At 44.4% G+C, this 27,499-nt stretch overlaps 1 protein-coding gene across 1 annotated transcript in view; it reads left to right on the top strand.

Moving 5' to 3' along the window:
- LOC146820871 (uncharacterized) overlaps window positions 1-27,499 on the top strand; it is a 589,956-nt gene that overhangs the window by 278,325 nt on the left and 284,132 nt on the right. The window contains exon 7 of the mRNA XM_085611692.1: window positions 6,077-6,239. Within this exon, the coding sequence (XP_085467818.1) occupies window positions 6,077-6,239 (163 nt within the window). The remainder of the gene's footprint in view (window positions 1-6,076; window positions 6,240-27,499) is intronic.

Raw genomic sequence — 27,499 nt, 5'->3', positions numbered from 1 at the left:
TTGCGTTTGCGGTGCATATAAGGTCATCAGGACATAAAAATTACATGCCTGAGGGAATTTTAGCTAAGCGTAATAGCAGGGGGCAAGCAATGAATCAATTACGATAATCCAGGAAGGGACTACTGCGATTGCATGGAGGTACGTTAGGTCACTCGAGAGTCTTGGCGCATAGCATAGGAGGTATGGTGGGATTGGGGCAATTCCCAATTAAGGGTACTGGTATGGCGAGGCGCGGTAACAAATAGTGGCAACCATTTGTTTTCTATGTGAATCTCCCCTGTCAGGGACTATTTTGTAATTGTAACAACCAGCAGCAAATGAACACTTTTGTCAGAATATTCAGTGGACGTACTTACTTTGAGGCAAAGTAGTCCCAGAGGTGAACTTGTAGATAGCTGGTTACTATGTGATTTGGCAACGCACTTGCCACGACATACTAATATGGCTACAACCATACACGGGCAGTGCTACACCACTTTAACATCCTTTTCTGTACATGCAGGCGACAGTGCCAATGCCATCTGTGATTGGATCCTCAGACTTTATCTGAGTACACCTACCACAGCACAACAACACAGATACTTCACGACTCATTGGCAGGCACTGTTCATACTGGAAATCCTAGTAGATTGGAGTGGATTGGAGTGGAGGCACGGTAGATTGGAGTGGAGGCACGGTGCACGGAGTGGTTCAGATTGATGATTGAGATGGGCAGGTTGTGTTGAGGGCAAGGACTGGCCTTGCAGGACGGCAGTGACAAACCATCATTATTGAGGAATACTAGGTGTAATGTAAGAACACATGAACTCATTAGATGACTTGAATTACATAGGCCTGATTACATGTTCAGGGTTAAATTCTAGTCCCTGTATTAACGTTTGTTTGCACATTGTATGATAATTATCACACACCCCTCAGTTTTTTCCTAACAGCCAGGGCAACTGGATTTATGTGATTCTGTGGTTGCCTACGTTTGGATTTGCCGTTAATTTTGATTCTAGCTCAAATGGATCAAAAGTTGCTAAAAACCTATGCTGGCGTGCAGTGGAAGTCCATTCACAAAGGTTGACTGGTCATGTTTCAGTTGCTTATTTTTGTATTTGGTTGTTAAACTGGTAGTAATAAAGTGAAATATTTGCAAAGACCGTATTACCATGAGTAATAATTATAAAACGATGAAGTACTACTATCAATAAAGGTGTTGCATTATGCCGCATTATTTGTCATTTCTTGCCTCATAATTTAGTCAACCCTGACACACAATTTGGTGCTCCCCTGCTGCATAATTCCAGTGGCACTAGTAATAGTATCCAGCAGCTCAAAGTTGGCCAAATCTATTGGGTAGAAAAAGAACCTGTAAAAACAGCAAATAAAATGGAGAATTTGGTATGTTAAATACCAATTCCTCATATTATGCTCCATTTCCAAGTTATAATCTCAGAATAGGAGGCATTTACCACAAATGGTAAACACTTCTTTCCGGGGTGGTAAATACCACACTCTATTGCACTTAAATTGTAATCAGGGCCACAGTATTTATCCTGCCGTTGTGAAATGTTTGCTTTAATCCATACCAAAGATCTGCGGGAGGACAAGTGTTCAGTAATGAAGTCCCACTTTCAGAGTAATGCTGACAGGGACATTCTACTAGCAACACGGTTGAATATGCAGTGAACAAACATGAATGAGATGCTTGTACAACACCACAATAAACGCCAAACCACCTCCTCCCCGTGTCTTTGGCCTCTACTCCCTTGCAACAATTATTTCAATACATGCCCTAGATTATTCTTGATTGCATCTTCTGCTTCCAGAGTTCCTTGATTCTTCTGAATGTATATGTTGCTGTCATTGCTTACTGGCAGTGCATTTCTCATGGCCGTACCTGCAGCAGTTCTCCAAGTATCTTCGTCACCTGCACAAATGCTCCGGCAATGTTGGCACTGGAGGATGCCAGATCTACCTTTACGGACACAGAGTTTCTGCTGAACATGGAGGTTACCTTTGCCAAAACCTACAGATAGCTGGATTCTGATTTCCGAGGTAGACTCAATCCCTCTGAAGCCTTGGTGTTTCTATGCTATCTGTGCCCGGCACTGCTGTGCTAAACTCTTGAAGGGCCAGATTTCCGCATATGTGCTGCCTGTGGTAGACCCCTAGCACTGCAGCATCATTACTGCTCTTGCCCCAACCTCCTTCCAAGTATCTGAATGACACCTAATTGTTTCTATTGCTCATTCAGAAGGGTTTGTTCAAGGTCCTAACCCTGTTTGTTGTGGGTTTCACATCCTTGCAAATATTGGCTTGCCTTGCAAACGCTATCTGTATACCCCTTTTTGTCTATGTCAGACGTACTCATGTGGTCGCAGATTGTGTCACATCTGCCACTTGACTCCCTGTCCACATAGATGGGGCGATATAGAGAATCAGTGTGACAGACTCCTCTTTTATTCTCTGCTGTAACAGGCTAATTCACTCTGCTATCTCTATGCAGACCAAGGTCACTGCATTGACGAGAGCTAGAGGTGCTTTTCTTGATTTATCTATAAAGCGTGGCATACACCCACAGGTGACGTGGCACTAGAACAAGAACACTGAGAAAGAGAAAGAGTGGGGGGGGGAGAGAAGGAAAAGTACAAATTCCAAGGTACTTGGTGATGTGTATACATACATGTCCACAGTCACTTCAATGAGGGTCTTGTCACATTAAGATGGCCGAGATTTCACTGCTGCGCTCTTTGGGTGCACATCTGTAGCCTCACCTCTTGACAGTCTAGGACTGGCTCACCATTTCACATTGAACACTAGGGATTGTAGTTCCATCAGTCAGCTCCAGGAAAACCGGTCCCAGTATGCTTTAGAGATCTCGCTGCTGGATTGCCAGAAGGTGAGGTACATAAAGAAAGGCTACTTGACACCATTGTCTGTCTTCGTTCTGGGCGGTAGTGCTACTGGCATCTGTGCCTCCTATAGGTTTCCATACCATAATGGCAATGGCAAGGCAGATCTTGTAATGCTTCAGGAATCAGGATTTTCTCCTCCTATGAGCTGTTCTGTTGGTGTCTGCGGCATCTGATTGCTAGATCCACATCCAGTGCCTGCCCCTTCACATAGATCAAAAATAATCCATAACCGAAATAATCAGCAGTCTATTAAGGGCATCAAAAAGGGGGTTTGATACCCATTGTTGTGATAATGCAGAGCTTGCTGGGTTTCTGCATCTCCTCAGGTGCACATGACCTTGCTTTTGGAGCCTTTTCAGACTTCGTGAAAGGCATTTGGGAAAAAGGAAGAACCCACAGCCACTGTCATCAGTGAATCGAGTGCAGTGAACCACTTCACACTGGCCATCATCTTGGAATCACCTGTGGCAGTGCAGGCTGCTGAAAAGCAATGCAGGAAAACTGGATAGTGAAAGAAGAGAGGAACATGAAGGAAGGGGAGTGGAAGGGGAAAAAGGCCAGGACAGAGTGAACAGGTGGCTGAGAGGGACCTATTAGTAAATCTCTAGGTTTTATGTTAGGTCTGTTTGAGACCAGGGCCGGACTGGCCGTAGCGGGCACCGGGCGTTTCCCCGGTAGGCCACTAGGGTTGGGGCTGGTTTTGGGCCCCTGGGGGCCGTTTTCTTACCGGGGGTCGGCAATAGCAGCCACCTGTAACAAAATCTGCCGAAACCGGCCCTCGCAAACTGCTCGGCTGCACCCCCCCCCCCTCACCCCAGGGGGGCCGGCCGAGCAGTTTGCCAGGGCCGGTTTCAGTTCCCAGTCCGGCCCTGTTTGAGACTCACAATTTAAGAATATCTACCTTCGCAAATATCTACTAACCGCAGACGGGAAGTGTATTCTTCGTATGTCTGGCTCTCTATTCCTACTTTCCTGAAGGTGTCTTACGTTGGTGTCTTGTTATAGTGCTAGAACAATTTTCAGATTTGGGGTGTTGCTATCAGTGTTACATCACTAAAGTCATAGAGATTAGAAAAAAATCCGAGCATCACACAAAAAACAAGTGTAGCAAATGAGTTGTGCCCATTCAGCAGGAGAGTGGTAAGGGCGTGGTATGTATCTGTTGGTGCATTTGTGGGGACACTGTTGCAAATACATTACTAAAGCATACAGTCAGCACATTTTCTAGTGAAATGGCTGCTAGATTGACAGTCATACAGTTTTACTGATAAAATTGAATAGCACATACAAAATATTGTGTGGCAATCGGGTTTCAGCGAATATTTATGAATTGCACGTAACTAAGTAAAGTGTTTTGATATGTTTTGACCCTATTAAAATCTCTGTTTCCATGACTCTTCAGAATTACAAACAAAAGTGCTTAATTTGTGCTTTCCTAACTGCTGATATATTTTGTAACATTTGTACAGTTCTTTTAAAGGTATTTAAATTTTGTAGTGCGTTAGGAAAAAATGGAATCCTATAGCCTTTCCATTTACATTGCCTGTACCCCAGTAAGATTGCCATATAGTTCACTGTACAAAATCCTCTCACTTTGCAGCCGGGGTAAGAAAAATCTAAATTAATCTTCAAGTTAAAAGAACATGCAGCCTTTTGTCAGTGGCATAACCAGACATTTGACCTCTGTTTTTAAACACACAGCATATGTGACAAGATACAAAAATGTAAAGGCATCTGTATTGATCATACACCTTCTCAACTCCAGCATGATTATTTTTTTGATCGGGGGGGGCAGGGGGGCTGTAGCATCCTGCACACTCCTCTTTCCAGCGCCTATGAGTTATACTTAGGCCTCTAGCCACTTTCATGATTTAGAAGTTGTATTTACCTCATGCTTAAGCAACAGGTTGAATTCTTATGAGTTTGCTTCAAGCCAGGGTGTGTAAAATGATTGTATGCTTTAAGTACTAGCATTCTGTTCTTCTTGGAGTCTAGGATAGTGTGATAACACATTGAATCTCACTTGTATTACCATCTCGGACTTTGGTGGATTTTCATGTGCTGTAGCATTCATTTTCCCAAACTGGGCAACATCTTTGGGTCTGCTTCCATGCTGTAATTCACACTGCTCCCCTTGAAGTTTTACAGTAGAGCCTTTTGCTGGTTCCCCTACTCATGTTAACATAATATTTATTATTAGTGGATGCCTTTCTAACTTTCATTCGGTATAATAAGTGGTATTGTATAAATTCAAAGAGAAAATGCTATGCTTGAAGAATATACAGGAAGACAATATTAACATGAATTGCTAATATTATGGTTGGCTCAGTCTGAACTTTAATTATTTCTATTAAATGTACTCTGCAGGTAACACATTCCAATTTAAGTGGGCGTATTTTTTGTTTCATATTTAGATATGATGGTGTGATTGCATTAGTTTCCCAAAGGCCTTCATTACAAGTGGCCCAGGAAATGAGACCATGGGGTCCAATCTGGTCCAATAGGGGTGGACGCTGAAGTGAGGCATTGCTAGGGGAATCCATAATTATTGGTCCAATTTGTCTGGCAATTCCTCATTTTAGGCCAGACTTTCCTCCTACTGTTCTTCAAATGGGGTCAGTAAATGCGACCCATGTAATCTAACTAGGAAATTAAGAGGATACAGTGACTCATAATCCTAGATATGCCATTAACATCTGTACGTTTTGTCTAGTCAGTAATTAATGTGTTTGGCAGAGTGGCAATGGGGCCTTTAGCACAGATCTGATACTGTTCAAGTATTTAGAATTTGGAGGCCATGCATACAGTAGTGTAAATTTCAGAAAATCGATTTCCCCTGTGCTGCAGAAAGTAATTCTTACAATATGAAGAGTCCCCCATTCAGCTTTCTTCTGCTCCCGGTCATCTTTACATGAAACACTAAGTTTACTAGCATTAGGCGCAAGCGTTTGCCTCAATACATCCTTCTGTATGTCTTCAACAAGATCAGGGCTCCAGCATTAATTTCGAAGAGCCCATAAAACAACCAGTTAGAAACAGGAAATTCTCACAACCACCAACCTTTTTCAGAATATCAAAGAGAAGAAGTTTCTGGGAGGCTTGTAGACATTAGTAATAGATAGTTTGTTATCTTCAACTGAATTTACCGTACCTCAAAACTATTTTCTGATCAGGAATGAAATAAGTCTTCTTCACCAACAACTCCGAGAGAAAGAGCTTTTGGCAGAACAGGATCGGTTGTTGAGAAACAAAATGATGGATGACTGTGCACAGATGACCAAAGAAAATGCCACACTTCACTCGCGTCTTCTAGAGCTGAACAAGCAGGTCAACATAGTAAGTGCACAAAGAAATTGTTAACCTTGCTCATAATCAGACCTTTTCAGGTTTCAGGATATTGAAGCTCTAACTTCCCTATCCTGATCCATTTTGGAAATCATAACTACCATTACATACTACAAAGGTATTGTAATGTCCCTTGCTGTTCTTAACTCTGTAGTCATTATATTGTTGTGCCTGTTACACCTGGAGTCATTCTACCTCAAATCCATTTTTGCTACTTTGACTAGATTTAAATCACCTACCCTTAACACAGTATATGCAAATATATATATATATTTATTTAGGAAAGGCACAACGCAGCGGCACTGCAAAATCTCGCAAACCAGTGGTAATCATTCAATTTTTATTTCATTCTGCTTTTTCCTCTTTTCTTTTTTTGAGTGTGAACTGCAACATATTTCACGAAGCACCAAATAAATCAAAATAACACGAACGACGCGTTTTGCCTGATGCCTTCCACTGGGAATATATATATATTAAATGAAGAAACAAAGGTTAAAGTAACGTTATAGTTAAGTGCGACAAAAGGATCTGTTATTTTGTCAAACCTTAGTAATTCACTGAAAAAAACTAAGGTTGATGTAATGTTATAGTTAGGTGAAGTTGCCAATGACAACATAAACTAAATAAACCACAGAATTTCACCAGTTATACTTAGCAGCGCTAACTATAACTTGCTCCCCGGCCATGCACTGCTTATGATTTCACATATGACATCACTCATGACATATTCTATGATATTATTTATAACAGCACTGATGAAATCTCAAATGACATCAATGATGCCATCACTGATGATATCACTGATGACATAATTCAGGCTTTGTTTTCATGGCGAGGGCGCAAGTTCTTGTTACTTTAGGGCACGAGTTATATTTACTTGATTCACATCAGTGGTTTTGCTTGTGTAAAACGGTATGTTCTAATTGACATTTTTACCTAACTGTAACATGCCTTTAACCTTTGTTTTTTCAGTGAATTTCCAAGGTTTTTTAATGCAAAGTAAGATAATATTACCATTCCTTACTATAATGTCACACCGTACTATTACATCAAGTAAACCTTTGATTTTTATGAATTTCTAGGTTTTTTTTTAACATAGAGTAATATTTGTTTACCCTACATAACACTGTCCTAGACTCAGTGGATCGGTGGTCTTTCTCATGGGTAATCAGCAGTCTTTCTTTGCTTTTTGATATATTGTCCCAAGTGTCAGTCCCCATTCTTACATTGTTCTAATCGGAAATTCAGTTTGTGCTAATCCCGATTCTGAATCAGAAAAACCACTTCCATATCTATTAAAGATGGCCATAACCTCACTTCTACTAAAAAGTAGTCAATCCTGCTCTCATACCCAGAACTATTATATGTTATTTTAGCTGGGCAGTCAGATGGTGTACTGCCATTTGCAGCTCTTAAATAAAAGTTAAGTGTTAAGGCCAATACCTGACCAGCTTTTGGGGACATGTGTCAAATCCCGCTGGGGAATAACCCCTGCCCTGCTATCACATCTGCCATCAGTTTAGAATAATTATCAATCTGGGGTTCAAATGTTGAATTAAAATCTCCTGCCACCAAAAGGAAGCTCCTCCCTGTGCATTCCAAAATTCCAACCGTAAGAGAGTCAGAAACCACTGACTCGACTGATCTCAGGCTTACTCTGTTACAGACATAAAAAATATTTAGAACCATACCTGAGGGTAATGTAGGCACAACTGCCATCACATCTAGTGAATCAATACATATTTCCTTAACTTGTCATTACAGGGATGTTTTGACCCAAATCCCCAACCCTCCTGATAGTTTACCCCTTCCACTCTGAGTTGCATTTACATTTGGAGACGTAAACCCAGATTTATGGATGAGGGACAATGACCAAGTCTCTTGAAAGAGACACATATCGTTGGAATCAATAAAGTTGCCCCAGTCCAAATCAGGGAGCAGTTTTGAGATTCCAGCTACATTCCAAGACAAAATCTTCAATGGAGGTTAATTTAACTGGGTAGACAAGGTGAAATCACCGACGACTGGCTTGACATCCGGAGGAAGGAGGCCTGAAACAGCCTACTCATGAGAAAAGAGGGGGTGTCCATCTGTCCCAAGACAGGTAAGATGGGTACTAACTGGCATCTTCCTGTCTATAATAAACGGACTCATTAGCTGTGGATGGTTGAGAGCTTTGTTTTGACAAAGGAGAACAGGAGGGGCTACCATGTCTACTCCATCATTAACAGCAGTAAGTGTAGCTAGTCTAGGAAAATATCCATTTGTCTTGTAGATAACATCCCCTTTGGCTTGGGGTAGATCTCCTGCAGCACAGCTGGAACCCATTTCCTGGTTCTGGTACTTTATAACAATTTTAGTTTTAGCTTGGGAAATAGTTTTAGCATCTATTGCATTTGCCATAAGACCATCCACAATGCGCCTGTGGGAGAAGTAAACCATAACTCTAATTTTCTCCTTGGGGACTGGACAATCTTTCAATACCCACAGAATGAGAATGGTGAACATCCCGGAACCAGTGTATAACCTTATTTTTACGTGACTCGTGATCCTCTTTGACACCAAGGGGCAAACTGGGAACTGATGTGAGAAAAATTTGTGACTGCGAATTCCCCTGTTGGTTGGATATATAACATTAATTACTCACCACCCCGCCCCATGACGGGGCAGTTCAGAGTTGTCAGTGGGGGGTGCCAAGGGGTCTGGGACCTTTGCCCCCATCCTGTACCAACTCCTAGCACCCTCCTGGTAGAATCAACCCCCCTGGGATCATACTGAGCTTCCCCATGGTGAAAGCTAAACCTTGGATTGAAAGGTGAGATAGAGTGTGGAATGTAGCGGCAGTTTCCTTAGACAGCAGCTTAGAATATGACTTGACACGGGGGACTTCCTGATTATTAGTTATGCTTGTATCCAACCTGTCTTGCACAGATTTACCAGGGACAATGACACTATTCTTCTTAGTTTCCTTCTCCTCAAAACTCGTCACTACCCTCGTGAGAGAGGCCATATGATCCCTTACTTCCCATATGACGCCCATCAAACAACGAAGCATAAGGTAATATTCCTGGGTGGGAATTTTAAAAGCATCACTTCAGGACCCTTCATTTATAGCAACATCAGGACAAAGAATCGAGAACCGATTTCGGCACACAATTACTGTTTCATTGTCATCTGCCAAAGGAGTTACAGGCTCACATAGCACTACTGGATCAAATTGCATTTCCTCTGATGATGATCCCTTTCCCCTCTTGGCTTTGTGAAACATTTTAGGAATGTGCTTAGAGGTCACGGCTAGGGGTGACATGCCACTTGATGGTAGAGGAGGATTTGCAACAGCCACACACTCAGTGATGAGATCTTCAATGCGGTCCAATGCACAGTTCCCAGCAGCGATGGCAGAGGCTTCTTTTTAGCTATTGAGAATAGTGACGCCCCTTCCTCAGCTTTCCTTTTTTCCATTGTGGTGTTACGATAGGGTATTTACTAGAGGTTCCACCGTGGCACCTCAATTTTTATTAACCTTAACAAACGCTCAATATAGACCCTCACAGACTGGATTGAAGGGTGGTGGCCCAGCCACGCCGCCGCAACCGGGTGGCAGCGCCCAAAGCCACGACTTACCACAACTTATCCCCGATGAATCTGTAACTTATAACAGAGCTAGGGGATGACTAGGACACAAGATAAAAACCAGGGTGAAGGCCAAAGAACAAAATTGTGCACCAGGAGCAGGACCGATGCTAATGAACCTATCCAACACTCATGTGCAGAAGAACATGACTGACCAGCAGGGCTTGGCAAGTACATTAAGCCCATAAAGTCAACAGTATCACACAGCACATGACACAGAATAAAGCAGCAATGTCCACTTACCTCTCACTGATCTTGCAGCTGCCGCCTCCACCCACACAGATGACCAATGAAGGCAATCCGTAGTCCGTAGGCCTCAGATGGCAGATTGTAGAGGGTGGCAGGAGCCGAGAGCTAAGAGCAGCTGAGAGTGGCTGACAGAGGCTGCAGCTGTAACTATATTTGCATCTGCACAGGTTGCGGCTAGTGCCTGGTGGCTTGGGCTGTGACTGGTACAAACTGTTACAGTCCAGAGAAAAGTTGAAAACGCCTAAAGAATTGTAGAACTGAAGTTCACACCCAGTCCAGGCACCAGACCGGTGGCAAAATAGCACAGATGGCGTTATGATGTGATGGTTTCGGCAGGTCAGTCTCGGTCGGTGACCACAGGGTTGTTAATTAGACGCATTGAACATGTTAGTCCTCAAGCTTAGGACAGACAAAAAATATGCCAGGAACCGGTCTGGAGTCAGGAGTCAGAAGAGGGCTGAAGAGAGCTGCACAAGGGACTGCCACTTTCCAAACTGTATGCCGGAAGGATGCAACCAGTGGCTTCTACACCCTGCCTTGACCGCCCTTCGCACACCCGAGCCCTCACACCTCCATGAGAGGACTGAGCCCAGTGACAGGGTGGGGGGTACAGCTAAAACACTGCCAGGGTCAACTGAGCATTACCCCCGCATAAACAAATCATGAAATGTGAGATTAAATGGGCAGCCTCAGTCTCAGTGGTGAACAGCGGTAAATAATTGTGGCTCGGCAGCCATCAGTCCTGCTTCTTCACGATCCCAGCGTGTTACGTGTGCAGCGTGTGTGGGCCCAAAGGTATCATCCTTATTCTCAGCCCTAAGTTCAGTACAATAACAGAACTTCCCCTTCAACCTTCTTCCATCAGTGTTTGTGATACTTCACATTCTGGATTAGAGATGTTGTTATTTTACAGATCTCTTGGTGCCTGTAATGTTGAATGGTCCTCCACTTGTAAGTTATAGTTGTTTTTCCAATTGCCTTCTCAAAGCTGGTGTCCTTGCAATTGTTTCCTTCAATGCAAATATTTTTGCTAGCTTCTTGTGAATTTCTAGAGATCATTCACTGTGTTTGTGTAATCGAAATGGACCATTGGACAAAGTTTGATCCTTTTTGTAGTATGTTTGTTTCTGTTTCTCTCAATATGTTATCTGATAATTCACCATGATTGATTGCTCATTTTTCCCTTGCTTTCTTCCATGGTTGTTTTTTTTTAAATCTTCCTCTTTTCTCTTTTTCCTCTTCTAGTCTCGCTTTACCTCTTCCTTGAGTTGCTCTTTTTCCTTTTTCTTGTATTTGCTGGTGTAGGAGACTCATCTTGTAAAAGAAATGACAGCTTTGATTCAAGTGCATTACTTTAGTTAGATGTTCTTTCTCTTAATCTCCAATTCCAATGTGACTGTGTTCCTCATATCCATCTCAATGTTAATCTCTCCACCACTGCCTTATTCCTTAAGTTGTTAAAACATGGACCATCCTTGTGAGAACACCTAGATCTTGCTAATGCTTGGCGTGCATGACCAAGTATTAAAGGTTTTTGCTTGTATTCACCTTCTTCATAATCCTTTTTTGTTCTGTTATAACTGTCATGCCTCAGTTCCTAAAGGTCAAGGCACTGTCTAGATATGGCTCGTAGAAGACACATTTTCAGTTTACGGCTGAGCAGCAGTTCACCTGAAGACTTTGAGTCATGTGGTGGAGAATGTTACAAGGGATATCTAACTTGTCCCTCATGGTCTGACACAACACATGTTATATTGGAGATTTCGTGACTATAGTAGTTTGCATAGCCTTGTTTGAAGGAATCCTTCTGTGTTCTGCAGTGTCAATAGCCTGTTGTTAAATGTAAATGTCAAGTGTTTGTAAAGCACAAACAATTACCCAAGGGTATCAAGGTGCTGGGGACTGTCGGGAAGATTAAGCGAGCTATTGCCCAGAGTCACATGGTGCTGGGCTGATCTGCCGCCGGTGCCGGGTAGTCGAACCATGAGCCCATGGTTCCGGAATCAGTCGTCCTGGCCGCTGCGCCACACCTCTTCCTTATACAGGTGTTATCTGTTAAGTCCAGGACAAGACACAATGGTAGTATTTCCAAGCATATATTCACCTGCTGAAGCCGCAGCAGCACGTAGCACAACCACCGGCCAGGAGGTCCAACTGCTACTCTGCCCTGGCATTCCAATATAAAGGAGAGCCTGAAATGGAATAGATGTGCACTTGTAGTGCTACAAGCACACTCTACCTTACACTTCTTCCCCCTTAACAATAATGAAAACGAAGGAGAGGTCAATTACCATAAAAGAAATTCAATATTACACAACCTTAATCAAAAACAAAATCTTCAAGGCATTTGGGTTTAAAAAAATTATCTTACCCAACCTTCCCCTATGACTACTACTTGTGGTTATGCCACTGATTGTAGCGTTACATGTGACTGAAGTAGTGCCTTTGGAAAAAGCTGAACTGCCATCAGATGTATTGACACCCTTAGATAAAATGGGAGTGTGTACATCTGATGAGGTAGCAGATGTTTCAATCACATTTTCTTTCTTTCGTTATCTGTTACATACACAGCATCTTTCAACTTATCATAACTGACTGTGTTAGATAAACCACACTAGATTACATACTATTTTTTCTGAAGGCAAAGGAGCTGAAAAATTACTTTAACCCTTTTGTTTCTTTTTTAAATCTCCCTTTCTAGACCTTAAGAATGTACTGCATTCAGAGTTCCACTTCCTTCACACCATGTGATTCATCATACTTGATTGTATGACATGCTTGTGTTACCCCTATCTTAGTCTTCACTTCTTCAGGCAGCCAATCAACTTTACTAGCTTTGATCATCCTCCCCATATTGTCCTTAGCCAGGGGTGTCCAACCACTAATTAAAGTAAAGAGAATATGACCAGTAGTATCACAAGGCGTGATTTTGTACGCCCATAATATCTATTTGATTTTACTTTCCCAATGCAAATTGTTACTATTTGCCAATTTACTGCTACCTTTTATTTCTCTATCAAAGCATCCCACATTGCCATTGGCCTCGAGATGGTAAACTGCTGTTGTTCCTTGTTTAATACCATTTCTCATAATGAACTCTAGAGACACTTCTGATAATATTGCTGATTATTATCTTGGGAAGGCCTTCCCTTTAAAAATGTTCTTCCAAAAATACACTACTGCATTGGTATCTGCTTTACTTACCACCTTCACTGCCAGCCATATAGGAAAATGGTCAATGATTGAAGTAGCAAATTTTACAATACCTTCTTTACTTTACAGTGGTCCAAATACATCTATTATGATCCCCTATGTGTGGTGAATATGTAGGGTGTGAAGGTGGTCTAAAAGCGATCTGTGACTTATCTGAATCGATACATATTGTGGTGTAAAGAAACATGAGGGGGCCCTCCTGCAAAGCACATGGAGGGGACCCCTACACACCAGACCCAGTCATGAGCTCTCAGGCCTGCCCATGTACAGTGCTGGAGGGTGCCCCCTGGAGCTCAGGGGGCACCCTCACCATGGGGGCTGTGGGGGCAATTGTTAGGCCTCTGACATTCTCCTCCAACACCCTCAACCTCTTTGTCAATGTTTTTACCATTTAGAAACGCCCTTTATGGCACAAAGCCACAATTGTATTGTGTAGAGTACTAGGTAGCACCAGATGTCCTCTCCTCATCAAGAACTTGTTCTAAAAAAAAGTTAATTCCTCACTTCCCAAAATAGCAGTGAATCCCTGTCCAAAATTATTTTCTCTGGCCTCCCTTTACTAGCACATTCAATCACTTTTCCCAAAACCACATCATGTTCCAATTCACTTTTCCATTCTTCATTTGAAATGCCTGCCTTGTAATTCATTACCAGTCAAAGCTGCCACCAAGCACTCATCCCAGGCACTCTTAGTTTCTTCCTTAATTGGCAGAGATAACTGTTGTGACTTGATTGTCGCCTCTCCTTTCTTTCACTTACATCTTCCCTGCTGCTCAACCAGGATGAGTGTTGGAATGTGTGGCATTTGAATGGGCTGCGGGCTGTGAGACCAATGGAATTGCTGCGACACGCACACCTTACTGTTATTGCTGGTGTCATGTGACGCCTCCATGATGCTTTCAAGCTCTCCTGTGACGTCTCACTGCTCCTCAGTGTTATGGGAGCACGCTCCCGCCATGAGCCATCCGGCTCTCTTCATCCCTGCGTGCCACCATTTTGGATGCCTGTTTATAATTTTCTCGCCGCTCGCAGTCAGAGATGCAACTTCTGCTGGTGTTGGTTTTATTTTCACCTTGGTTACGGTGCTGTACTTGCTGCATTCCTCGTTCTACTATGCTGGAGTGCACCATGTCTCGCTGTTTGTTTGATCTGTAGCCAGATATGGGTATATTTACACCCTATCTGGACTAACCTTTCTGAGGCGAATAACGTGAGTACATTTTTATGTGCCTACAACATCTGTTTGTCACAAACTATGTCACTTTATTGGATATTCTCCAGTGTTGTTCACCCCAGAGGATGCAAATATGCGCCATGGGCAATTTCTTTTATGCATCCGTATATTTGAGATCATCCCGGTCTCTACCTACTGTCTCTGTAATGAATCGGGTGAGATACCGCTCACTGGAGTCACATCTCTGTTACATGGAACTTTACATTTACCTCTGTTAATGTTTCTTTCCACAGTTTTATACTGTTATGGTCGTATTTGGGTTTTTACTAAGTTGTCTGGCTTTGTTTTCAAGTGTGCTGATATTTTATTTTAATCAGACTAATTTTTTTATTGTGAAATCTTGTGAAGAGATTATTTACTTTTAGTTTAGCTTCAAAGTAGAAACCGCCTTTGAAGGTCAAATGGTAGCCACACATGAGAGTTGCTGCTGTTTTGTTTTTGCAGCAGGTAGCCACACCTCTAAGATGAGCTAGGGATCTCCACACGCCAAGAGAAGGGCTCTGCCATTTTGAGAGTGGACAGAAATGTGCACTGTAGGCTAGCTAGATGGTCACCCTTCACAGGAAGTCATCATTAGGAATGCAGGAACCTGGTGTTTCATTGGCTAGTAGTCGCCACCCACCAGAGCAAGAACTGTGCATAAAAGTGGCACCTCTGGCCATCAGACCTCGGATCACATCTGAACTGAAGAGAGGACCGAAGAAGGATTGACCTGCTGTTCCTTGGACCCAGCAAAGAGAGGCTGCACCAAAGACTGGACTGCACCAGCTGCGTCTTTGGGCTAGTAAAGAGTGGACTGTGCCTGTTGTGCCCTCCTCAAGGAAATGTCATCCCTGAGCCTCAGACAGAAGAAGTGACTCCAGGAGTCGGTTGGTCGACTTTCAGTTACAGCTACAGGGCCACAAATCTGATAAAGCCTGCCTTAGTGAGTTGGTAGCCAAGAACGTCTGATCACCAGTGACCACTGAAGTGTTGCCTGGGAGATAAGTCCCAACCCTCAAAGGTTTCACACAAGTTTCCTCACCCAAAAGAGTCATCAGAGTGTAGTTTGATCAACCAGCAAGGAAGTTACTGCCAATTAAAGGGAAAGCTAAATTTGCTGCAGCTGGAGACCAGTAGACCAGCGACAACTGTTTTTTGGGTGGACTTCACACAGTCTGTGAGGGACATTGACCCCAGTGGCGAAAGTTGCCCCACTGTGTTTGCCGACCGAGGGTTGGACCCAGGATGCCACGTCACCGGCTTAGCACCCTCAAGCATTTTCAGAATCCTATATCGCTTATATCAAGACCTCTCCGTTGAAATAGATGGCGGTTCACCCATAGAGCCTGCTTTGACTGGAAGGTAACTGTTTCTGCTCGACCTTATTGGTCTCAGTGGCTGGCTCCTGACTGAAGTTGGATACCACAAGAGTGCCTTTATAGCTGTTTTCAAGTTGCTTGTCATGGCTAAACTAAAACCATGAGTCACTGTATATTACAATTATTCATTGTACTAAGTGAAAATCTGTAATTTATTGTTTCTTTAAAAATTCATATCCCTCTGGTGGATTTTTGTCATTGAGGTGTCTATTTAAAGATAAAAAGAAAGCCTATGTTTATAAATGGTTGTTTGTTTTTCTTTGTATTACTTATTCGACAGTTTTGGTACCTCCTAATGCTTTACACTTGTTCCTTTGATCAAGCTTGACTCCTCAGAGCCACCGCCACCAAGGGTTGAGGTAAGAGTTTTCAAACAAATCTCACTAGACTAGGATTTGTTACTTTATTACACAGTGAGGTTGCATAACCACATCATATAATAAACCACTTTCTTCACATTTCCCCTCAAATAATACTCCAGTTTCTTACATTCATGGCAGTGGTGGGATTCAGTACTTGTGTTTGTGCAGAGCCACTGAGTTATATGTGTAAAAACCAAAACTACCTTGCATGATCTGACATCAAAATCGATTTTGAGTTTTTAAAATCCTTCTGTTTTTAATTGGACATTTTTTTATCTTTTTCTCATAACTTTCACGCCTCTTTTCTTATTTTGCACCTGTGATTTTTACAGGAATGGAGGGGGGTCTCAACTACACTGAAAGCTTCACTGTGGCAGAGCTGAAGATGTTGCATACGGAGAGGGGACTAAAGTTAGCAAAAGGCTGCAAGAACTGGAGTACTAGATAGACCTCAGAGCCTGGGAAGAGGTCCGTCTATTACAGTCTGCCAGGAGCGTAACACAGGCCCCTGCAGCCCCAGCATTGCGGGGGGGGGGGGGTGGCCACGCTCCAGGGGCCCCCTACGCAGCCAGAAAGCATAAAGCACAACACCTCAGTCTTGCTTGGATGTCATAGGTTACGTAACTTACGTTACGCTCGCCGTCGTTGCATCTCGCCGCAGTCTCTTTTTAAGTTAAATGGTGCGTGGCGCGCAGTTGTCACCACGTCTGCGCCAGCTCTTCACCCTTAAGGTGGGGCTGGTGTCATGCGCATCGCGCATTTAAAAGTATGCATGAGGTGAGGCATCCCCGAGACCGCCGAGAGGGACCTTGCGGCTGCCGACTATAACTTAACTATTGCTAGACCTGTCTTCTGCAGTGCCTCCCGCTCGCGCCTGCCACTGAAGTTGCAGGCCAGGCTAGGCCTCGGGTGAGTCTGTCGGAGGAGCGAGGAGTCTCAGAGGGTGGGGTGGGCAGCATACTGGACATGTCAACCACATGTATCAATAGGCCGGGATTAAAACATAATATAGGCCCCGCAGCAGCCTCGTAGTATCAGTGGCATCCATGATTGACGGAGAGGCCCAAAACAGTCTGGTGCTTCTAAAGAAGAAGGAACCAAATGACTGTATATTTCTGCCTAAGAAAACGAACATCCTCAGGGCTTAATTAATGTATTATCTGATTAAATGACATTGTAGTAACATCTGGGTGTCTCAGAATTCTATACTCACCGTATTGGAATGGATGACCATTATTTTGCCATTACTTTCGTGAGAAATGACACTGCATCTCTGGCTGTTAACTCAGATTCTGGTGTCAACTTGAGGTACCTGATACTGCCCTAAAATTTGAGAATTATTACATCCATTCCAATCCATGGAGTATAGAATCGTGAGGGTTCTGAGATACACAGATGTTACTACAATGTCATTTATTCAGATAATACATGAATTAAGCCCGGAAGAAGTTCAGTTTCTCTGAACGAAAAAACATTGACTGTGCTGAGTTTATGGAATGAAGGAAATTAAAATAAAGAAGATTTCATAAGTCTGTGGACTTTGGACTTTGTGTTGATGGATCACCTGTCCTTGTAGTTTTTATTGATATGTCTCTACTTAGTATTGGGGTGAGAGTGCACCGAATCTCAATTCATGGAACATTGTGGGAGGTACAGTTATTGGTTGTCCGACATTGGTTTGTGCTTGCAAGTATTTCTGGCATTAAACTGCTATACATAAGCACCCATTCCTGAGGATAGTGTGAACAAGTCGACATGAGACAATGTGACACATAGGAATGTAAAACTGGCAATATAGAAGCTCTAAGGCTGTTCTTGTCCAGTGAAGGGAGAGGAAATCAGGCAGTGAGCTCTTCTGGTATATGTTTGTTTAATGAAGTTTGAAGTGCTACATAGCAATGTACGATGCTAAAGAGAACAAGAGACAGGATATGGCAGCATGAGAGTAGCAGGGTGCTGTCACAATGGCTGACCATGACCCTGAACGCAAAAACATATGTACTTCAATTACTTGAACCCTATTACATTGACCCCAATATCGCATTGTCATGTTGGCGTTCTCCCTTTGTACTTACCACACGCATCAACTAGGACTTTTACCTTGACAGGCTCTTATTTGGACTTGGCTGTAGAGCCTTCATTGTTAGGACTGAAGCTAGTATAGAAAACCTATTGACGTAATGGAAAGTTGATGTAATTTTTATTGTTAATATGTTCTGTCAATGTAGTGGTTGGTCACTGTAATGGGGATGAGGCTGTGACATACATGCTGGTAAAACTAGCATTGATAACATGTAGAGGGAACTTTCGGAAGGCAGAGACTGGTATGAGTGTAGCAAGTAGCATCAGTGGTGCCACAGCTTGAGTGTAGCAAGTAGCATCAGTGGTGCCACAGCTTGAGTGTAGCAAGTAGCATCAGTGGTGCCACAGCTCTATATTCCTCCTTTTAAATGCTGAGCATGCAGTGTCTGAGAATGCACTCAGGGCCTGTCATATGGAGAAAAGCTTTGCAAGCAGGAGAGGAGGTCTCACTTTCTCATTTTAAGGAGAATGAGTGACTTGAGCTATTTAGAACAAAAACACACTGTGCACAATGATTACTAATTACCTGGAGAATCCAGTACAGGTGGGTGTATTACTGTTTTACACACCCTAACTACTAACACTTCAATGAAATTTGTATCCACAACTCACTTGACACAGCAATTAGGAATGCACTAAAATATACTGCTTTTCATATACAAAAAGTATTTGTTCGCTAACAAACACACTGTCCAAACTGAGATTAGAGGTCTGATATTCTATAAATTTTCCGACTTATCACTATGTCCACCCCTCATGACTGATAGCTTGCTTAATAGTAGGGTTGATTTCTTTCCTTATACGTTTGTGAGGATGTATGAGTTCAAGCATTACAGTTTCATAATACCCACTGTAGTAGTATTCCCTACTAGAATCCCTGAAGGATGAATAACCATTTCATCCCTGTGGTGTCTCCTTCTCCTGACTGAATCTCTGGAATACTTTTATCATGATTAGTCCAGTATGTTACCAGTTTAAATCAGTTTACTCCATACAGTACTTGCACTCAGAGATTTCTTAGGGAACTGGGAAAACATACTCCTAGGTGTGCCACTTGCAATGCCTGAACCCAAAGAGAGGCTTTCCTATTGGCTTGCGTACAACATGAGCACCTAAACTGCTTTGCTCTTTACATCTAGTGAGAGGCCGCAACATCTCAGCAGGTTTACCAATGCAGTGAATCTTTTCGCTTTTCATCACCCTAGTACAAACTTGTGCCTGGATTGAATTTTTGTCAACAGTATAGTTATTAAGATTTTTCCAAGCATGTCACCACATAGTGCATTACAATCCACGTCCGCCGTGTTTCAGCCTCCAGGGGCCCCATCCGCGCAGTAGCACACTCAGGCAGCACTACACTCTCTTGCCGGCATTGGTTGCACCAGTTGAGTTGCCTCTTAACAGTCCTGGCTCATATGGGGTAGCTTATATGTTAAGTGTTTTCCACTTTCTCATTAGAACTTTGAGCAAGAGAATATAGAGGCATTTCCTTATATGTTGGAGGTTTCAAATCAAAATATACCAGATTTGGGGCAAAGTGGTAAGTGGTGGGCCAGGCCACCGGGGGTGGGGGAGCCCCCTCCATGTGCTTTGCAGGGGGGCCCCCTCAAGTTTCGTTACGCCACTGCAGTCTGCATACCTAGGACTGGAGGATAATGTTGCAGAAAAGGAAGATTGAAGAGAGGAGGAGGAAGGGAATTTCCTGATGATTGTCACAGAGGAGTAAGGAGGGCGCACAGGAATGAGGTTCCATGCCAGGATTAGGATGACCTCCAACAGCCTGACCCCCGAGGAGATAGAGGTCAGGAAAGCTGAGAGAGAGCTGAGGCTGCAACTGGCCACAATAACCATGGAGCAGAAAAAGCTTGCCATGGAGAAAGCAGCCATATTAGCGGTAAGCCGATGTGAGAATATGCATGTGAAGCCGTGCTGCTGTAATAGGAACAGCTATTCTATTATACTGTTGTTATGATGACGTTACATGCGGATATATACTGTATTCTTCACATTTTGCTTTGCCATGTATTGTAAGAGAATGAAATAATATGAAAAAGACCAATAAAGATATTTAAAAAAAAGAAAATGGAGAAAGCAGCCACAGCCAGGGCCGAGGTGGAGAAAAAGCAGAAGTGGGGAGAGCCCTGGAGCAGAAACATGGCAGAAGCTGAGAGAGTAAAGGAGGAAAAGTGTCTGGCTCTAGTGGAAAAGGAAAGTTTGCTGGCACAGGAGATGAGCCACAAAGAGGTAGACCTGAAAAGGGCAAGGCTATGATGACCAAGATGGAGGCTGCTCGGGCTTAGTGCTCCGTGAGAATAACCCTGCAATCCAACTATTTTCCTCACTGCAGGTCACCATCTAAAATGCAGCTGAGAGTTGGGTCTCGTTCTCACTCTCCATTGTCAGATCTGCCAACCCCTCATGGGGGATAATGGCACTTAAACCCGGACCTGAACTGCACGGCCACATGGAGGTCTTTCTGGCCTGCACCATGTTTACCTTTTTTTGAGTTTTGCTCCTGCTGCCTCAGGCCGCTGCCTCTGCATGATGCACTGGGGCCTACTGTCACAGCCGTGGCCTCCTTCTCCTTCCGCTTGCAGACTGCAGATCCCTGGGGCTCAAGGTTGCACCTGACAGGGATCCTGGGATTCCCAAAGGACGTGACAGCCAGAGGACACTACCTAGCCACCCTTCCTCTGGAGAGATATGTGGGCTTCCCCCTTTATCATCCCTGTTAGCTGTGCTGGGTTACCAAGGGCCTGGCTAATGACGACTGTGGAGGAGCTGAGCGGTGAGTGAGGGCCCTAGCACACACAACACTTTCACCGCATATCAGACCTTATTGTGGGGCCTCCTACCAGCTTGCTCTATCGCTGTCTCCAGCATTGGTGCTACTCTTGCAAAAGAACTATTGATGAACAGAATGCAGAACAATGTCATACATTCACCCCAGTACAGAGATCTGGGACTAAATCCATTGTGTTTTTTGCTCACCATGCCATTCCAGTTTGGACCCAGCCATATGCAAATCAGTCTTGACCCTGTGCCCTATGGGAACAGTCCAGCCCGAACTGCCAGGCCAGGTCCTCCCTGGACTGGAAACAAGCATCCTAGGACCGGTTTCGGGGTTTCACCACTCTTCAGCCAGGATAGCTTGATTCCAGTGGCATGGAGAGCACGGGACTCACGTCTGAGCATACCCGTCCCAAACAAGTTGAGGGTTTCAGGCGCATCGAAGGTGAGAGACAGACATTGTAATCACCATTGGCTTGATCATACATTCTGCATGTGCTTGCTTATTCTTTGCAACCTGCTCACTGTGTGCTGCTCACCCTCTTATAAACGTTCCAATGAGAAGAGCAGCAGTTAATGACCCCTTAATCCACCCCATACCAACACTGCTCACTTAGTAAACCTTTGACGCACACTTTGAGTATGTGGAACTTTTCAGTGCCTGTTCATCTCGTCTGGACTTATCTAATGTTCTACTGCTTTACCTCTCCCGCACCACTCCTTCCGTTGTGAACAACCAGGATACCTGCGTTCATCATTGCATCTGAACTTCACCAATGTACTGCTCGTGTTGTAGTGGCGGCCTCTTATCCTAGTGCGAGCCTGCACGTTGTGAGCCTACACGTTGCTGTTCCTGGGCGACATTCCCCCCCCTCTTCTTTTTTCCAGTGCCTCCAGCTCTGACACCATAGGACAGCTCCCCTCAACCCATCTTCACAAGTGTCTCAGGCTTGCAATCAGCACCGCCACAAATCATAGCCCCGCCCTTATTAGCAGAGGCTTTGGACAAACTTTAAATCGTTCTTACAGTAATGGAGAAGTCCAGAGGCTCATTGGAACATAAAATTGACAGTGTGGTGATAGAACTGAACCTGCTGAGGGAATATAATTGGAAACTTGCTGATAGAGTCACAGAAGATACTACATGTCATGCAGTCTCAATCTCTGGAGGTAAAAAATAACAGGCGCAAGACTAAGAGGGGGGGGGGGGGTTCCCTTTCCTGCACAAAAATCCTGCTTGCAACATGGGTGCCTTTGCACCATGGTGCAATTGTGCCCATGTTGGTGCTAGGCAGCACATAGTGTGCCAGTGCAGTGAGGGAGCAGGAATGCGATATGTGTTAGTAAATATGGCACATTTCTGCCCTCTTCATTTGATGCAGCAAAGCAAGTTGTCTTGCTGCATTGGGCTGCGTCAAACCTTGATAAATCTCGCCACATGTTTCATGCCAAGGCACAAATTCACCACCCTCTTTTCATTTGAAGTGCTCACAGAGTAACTGCCTGACGGCCGCCCCCAGATTCGCCCACTCATTTATTAGTGACTAAACTTCTGCATTATAAAGACTAGGACACCGTTTTAAGCGGAGCCAGGTGAGCGAAGGACTCACTATTGACTGTAGTGATTTTATGTTGTTCCCAGACAATGCACTTGCAGTTCAACATCAGCGAGCCTCATGCACGCACGTCAAGCGCAAACTGATTGAATTAAACTTCAAATACTCTCTCTTTTACCCGATGAGGCTTAGGGTGGTTGCAGGACACAAAACACTGTAGTGATTCCGCTGAGGCCTGAGGCTGAGCAGAACAGTATAACCGGGCATGACATCTGGGGCAGACCAAAACCTTTGACTAACAGGTCACCCACTTCTATTGTACCCAGTTGCAGATGCAGTCTGGTGCCTCCTGCAAATCTTGTTTAACCTGCCAATCTACTTAGAAGTCAAAGATACAGCATGACGCCCCACCTGCTTGCCTTTCTTGTAATTGAAACACCCGTGGACAGGGTGGACATTGACATTGATTGGCCTCTGGTCCCTGAGATTGCCTTAGGCAAACGGTTCATCCTGGTCTTGGTGGACCATTCCATGCAGCATTCTGAGGTGAGGTTGGTGACTTTGCCCTCAATGGCCAAGGCATGGATAAGGATATTTACCCATGTGAGTGTCAACTGACATGGGCACCTTCTTCATGTCTGTTTACATGAAGCCTATGTAGGGGGAATGTGAGGTAGCTAACATGTTCTTCATTCTGTACCACCTCCCAGACCAATTGGCTTGTTGAAAGATTCAACAAGACACTTAAAGGTGTGACTATGGCCCTACCAGAAGCCATGAGGCATAAGTGGGATGTCTTGCAACCATGCCTGCTATTTGCCTACTGGGAAGTTCATTGGAAGGTAGTGGGATTCAGTTCCTTTGAACTCCTATTTCGCCACCCTGTGCATGGACCTCTCAGTCTTGTGACAAAGGGATGAGAGCAGCCCCCTCAAGATGAAGTGTTACATGCTGGCCCTCAGGTCTCAGATGAAGCACTTCTGGAAGGAAGCCACTGAGAACCTGGAGGTTTGCCAGGAAGTCATGAAACACTGGTACAACAGAATGGCCAATGTGGTGGAGTATCATCCTGGCTAGGAAGTGTAGGTGATGGAGCCTGTGGAGCCCCGGGCCTTCTAGGGGCGATAGACTGGACCCTAAGAGGTGAAGGAACTGAAATGGGAGGTCACTTACCTGGTTGACCTCAAGAATTCCAGGAACCCTTTATGGGCCGTGAATGTGAACCATTTAAAGCCCCACTTTGAGAGGTCTGAAGTGACAGTGCGCTTGGTGACAGGTGAAGGTGAGAAGGAGGTGATTGAACCCCTTCAGACCTTTTTTCTGCCAAGTGGCAGGATAAGTCAATGAAAGGAGTTGGCTCTGCCGTACCCTAACCCCAGAGCAGTCGAAGGACTGTTGCCACGTGTTGGGGCAGTTCACCGTAATCTTCTAACTTACCCCATGGCTCAATTTTTGATGTACCAATGATAAAGGCCCGAGGACACCATGTCTGTCAAGAATAACATTTACAGGCTGTGCGACAAAGTGAGGGCCAGCATAAGGGATGAAGTATTCAAGATGTTGGATTTGGGGGGATTGAGTCCTCCTGTAGTTCCTGGTCCAGTCCTATAGTACTGGTACCTAAGGCTGCCCCACTAAGCACTGCCCAGGTTCTGTGTGGATTACTGGGGCTTCAACTCAGCCACCAACTGTCCCCGGAGCTGATGACCTCATTGATCGGTTGGGGGCTGCCATGTTCCCCAGTATCATTGACTTGATGTCAGGGTATTGACAGATTACCATGACTGAGGGTAAAGGAGAGGTCCGCATTCTCCACACAGGGGTCCACTTTCAGTTGAAAGTGATGCCTTTTGGACTAAGGAATGTCCATGCCACTTTTGAGAGCCAGTTCCCCCACATCCTGACTGAGCTGGAATTTTCAGTGCAGCCTACTTGGCTGATATTGCTGTTTTCAGCTGCATTTAGGATGACCAACTGCACCAACTCCGCAAAGTGCTTTGGGCCTTGCAACTGGCCAGCCTGACTATTAAGGACGGCAACTGTCAGATAGGGCAGGGATCAGTTGTGTACTTGGGCCACCAAGTTGGTGGAGGCAAGGCTCAGCCTTTACAGCCCAATATACAGAACATTATGGCTTGGGAGCCTCCAAAGATTCAGAACAAAGTGAGAGCCTTCCTGGATCTCACTGGGTACTACGGGAGATTTGTTAATGAATAAGGAACCATTGTAGCCCCCTTAACTAAGCTGCCTTCTAAGAAGTAGCCGATGATGGTGATCTTGACGGAGGTGTGCCAGAAGGTGTTTGATACCCTGAAGGAGGCCATGTGTACTGTACCAGTGCACAAGGAACCCAACTTCTCCAAGGAATTTCTAGTTCAGATAGAAGTATCAGAGTATGGCATTGGGGCTGTCTTGTCACAGCTGAATAATGAAGGCTTGGACTAACCGGTAGACTTCATCAGCAGGAGGATACATCCCAGGGAACAGAGATGGAGTGCAATTGAGAGGGAAGCATTTGTAGTGGTCTGGGCACTGAAGGAGTAGAGACCATACCTGTTTGGAGCTGACTTCCGGGTTCAGAGAAACCACAGACGCCTCAGATGGCAGATGCAAGGTGAGAATCCAAAACTATTGAGGTGGTCCATGTCTCTAATGGTAATAGACTTTATGGTAGAACATTGCCCTAGGACTTACCACACCAATGCGGATGGCCTTTCGAGTCTTTTCTGCCTTAGCAATGAGAGCTCCCATGGGGGTAGGTAGTTCTCCCTGGTTTTTGCTGGGAGGACACATGTTGGAAATGACTATCTTTTACATGATATTCCCCCAGAGTTTTAGAAAGTTGTCCTTTCTTGCCTAAGCCAAATGTGCCCTTCTGCCATTGTTGAATGGCTCCCATGTGGTGAAATGTGGAATGCTTCCAAGCAGTGGACAAAAGGCTTGAGTATGAAGATGCCTTTTCCCTCCTTGAGTAGAATGGCCTGGAGAGCTGTGCCCAGCCATTTCCTGAGCTTCATAGGATATCTACCCCAGTCACTGGCAGATGTAACTCACACCTAGGACTGCCTCCCATTGTCTCCAAACCTAGTGGGAGGTGGGCGATGCCTCAGAACTGGTTTTAAGTGACCTCTAGGGGGGTTTGCCAATTATCCTAACTACACCTGTAGGGGGCACAAGGAGCATGACCAGGGGAAAAAGGCTCTGCCAGGTTGGATTTAGGTAGAGCGGGGTACTGTGGGATAGCTTACAATAGAACACACGGGGAGTGCTGCAAAAATGGGTACTTTTAACCCATTTGTTAAGGAGTTGGCAGGTGTATTCCCCACCCACATCCTGGCCCTGGACATATATGTGGATTCCCCGGTACCTTCCCCCGAACACTTCTGGACCTATGAAAGCCAGAAGGAGTATTGATCTGCATTCTGAAAATTGTGAAGCCATGCATTAATCCAGAACCTCAGAAATGACTACAAGGGTCAGTTGTCTGACTTCCTGTTTGAGCTTCAGGGACATAACAACCTTCCAGGGGCCTAGCTCAATGCAACTGCCCACCTGACCATTTCCAACTGCACCTGCCATGCACCCAGCTGCCGGTCTCTGTTGAGGGAGTCCTGATCCCCAAGTGGTGCCCTCCCACATCCTGGACCCTTGGTCGGTGTTGGAGTGTATTCCACACTGCAAAAGCTGGGACTTAGAAACTTTTTGCCTACTTTTCCTCCATAGAACTGAAAGAAAACTGGGACCACTTTCAATATCTAATTGCCAGTCAGATTCAACTTGCTGCTTTGCTCCGCTGAAGGAGATCTGACTACTGGGAAACGTTTCTAATTCTAAAAGTAGAGGGTTCATTGGGACCGACACTCAGCAGCAATTCCGCAATATTAAGACCTTCTTGAGCACAGACTTAGGACTTCAGCTGCTTGGTGCTTTTCTGCCTTCATTGTCGACTGCACCGGGACTCAACTCTTCAACAATATCTCCATTTTGAAACCCTGCATGGAATCCAGCTTGCAGTCTGCCCCTCCAGTGACTCATCGACAACCACTTTGTTCCCATGACATTTTCTAAGTCCGAAGGTAAACTTTCTACTGGTACGAGCCTGGTTCCTGTATCCCCACCTGCTTTCCATCGCGGTTGGCCATAACTTTGGACTTCGACCCGGTCTAGCATGACCAGATAATCGTGGTTGGTGTTTCATGAATTTTAGCACTGTTTTTAATTCAATGTTCTAAAATTCAATTCTCTGGTTCTATTTACTGGAATTTTGTCATTTATTACAATTTACACCATTTTTTTTTATTGATTTGGGATTTCCCTTGTGTTGTGTTTTCACTTTATTGCTGTTTCAGCACTGCATAAATACTTAACATATTACCTCTATGTAAAACCTGACTGCTTTTGTACCAAGCTACCAGAGGGTTAAGTACAGGTTTTTTGGTGTCTTTTGTAGTTCACCCTGTTAAGGACTATCATTATTATCTGAGGATGAAGAGCTCAGTATAGGAAGAGTATAGGTTAATAAGCTCACCCTTGAGGGATGCTAAGTGGCAGTATAAGGGGAGGTCAGACCTCACCTTGACCATGTCAAGAGCAGCATGGTTACAGCTTGTAAGATGCAAATGTATGGAAAGTGCTTTTGGATGTTTGTCAACATCAAGAGGAAGCACAGTGGGAGACCCACTGCTTTAAATGTAATGTGAGCCAACCTGTTGGCCAGTGCCTTTATACTGTTGATCTACTTATCCTGCCATGATGGCCGAAGAGAGTTTAA

Source organism: Triturus cristatus, chromosome 6, assembly GCF_964204655.1.
Source record: "Triturus cristatus chromosome 6, aTriCri1.1, whole genome shotgun sequence".
Lineage (NCBI taxonomy): Eukaryota > Metazoa > Chordata > Amphibia > Caudata > Salamandridae > Triturus > Triturus cristatus.
This window is presented reverse-complemented; position numbering and strand designations above follow the sequence as displayed.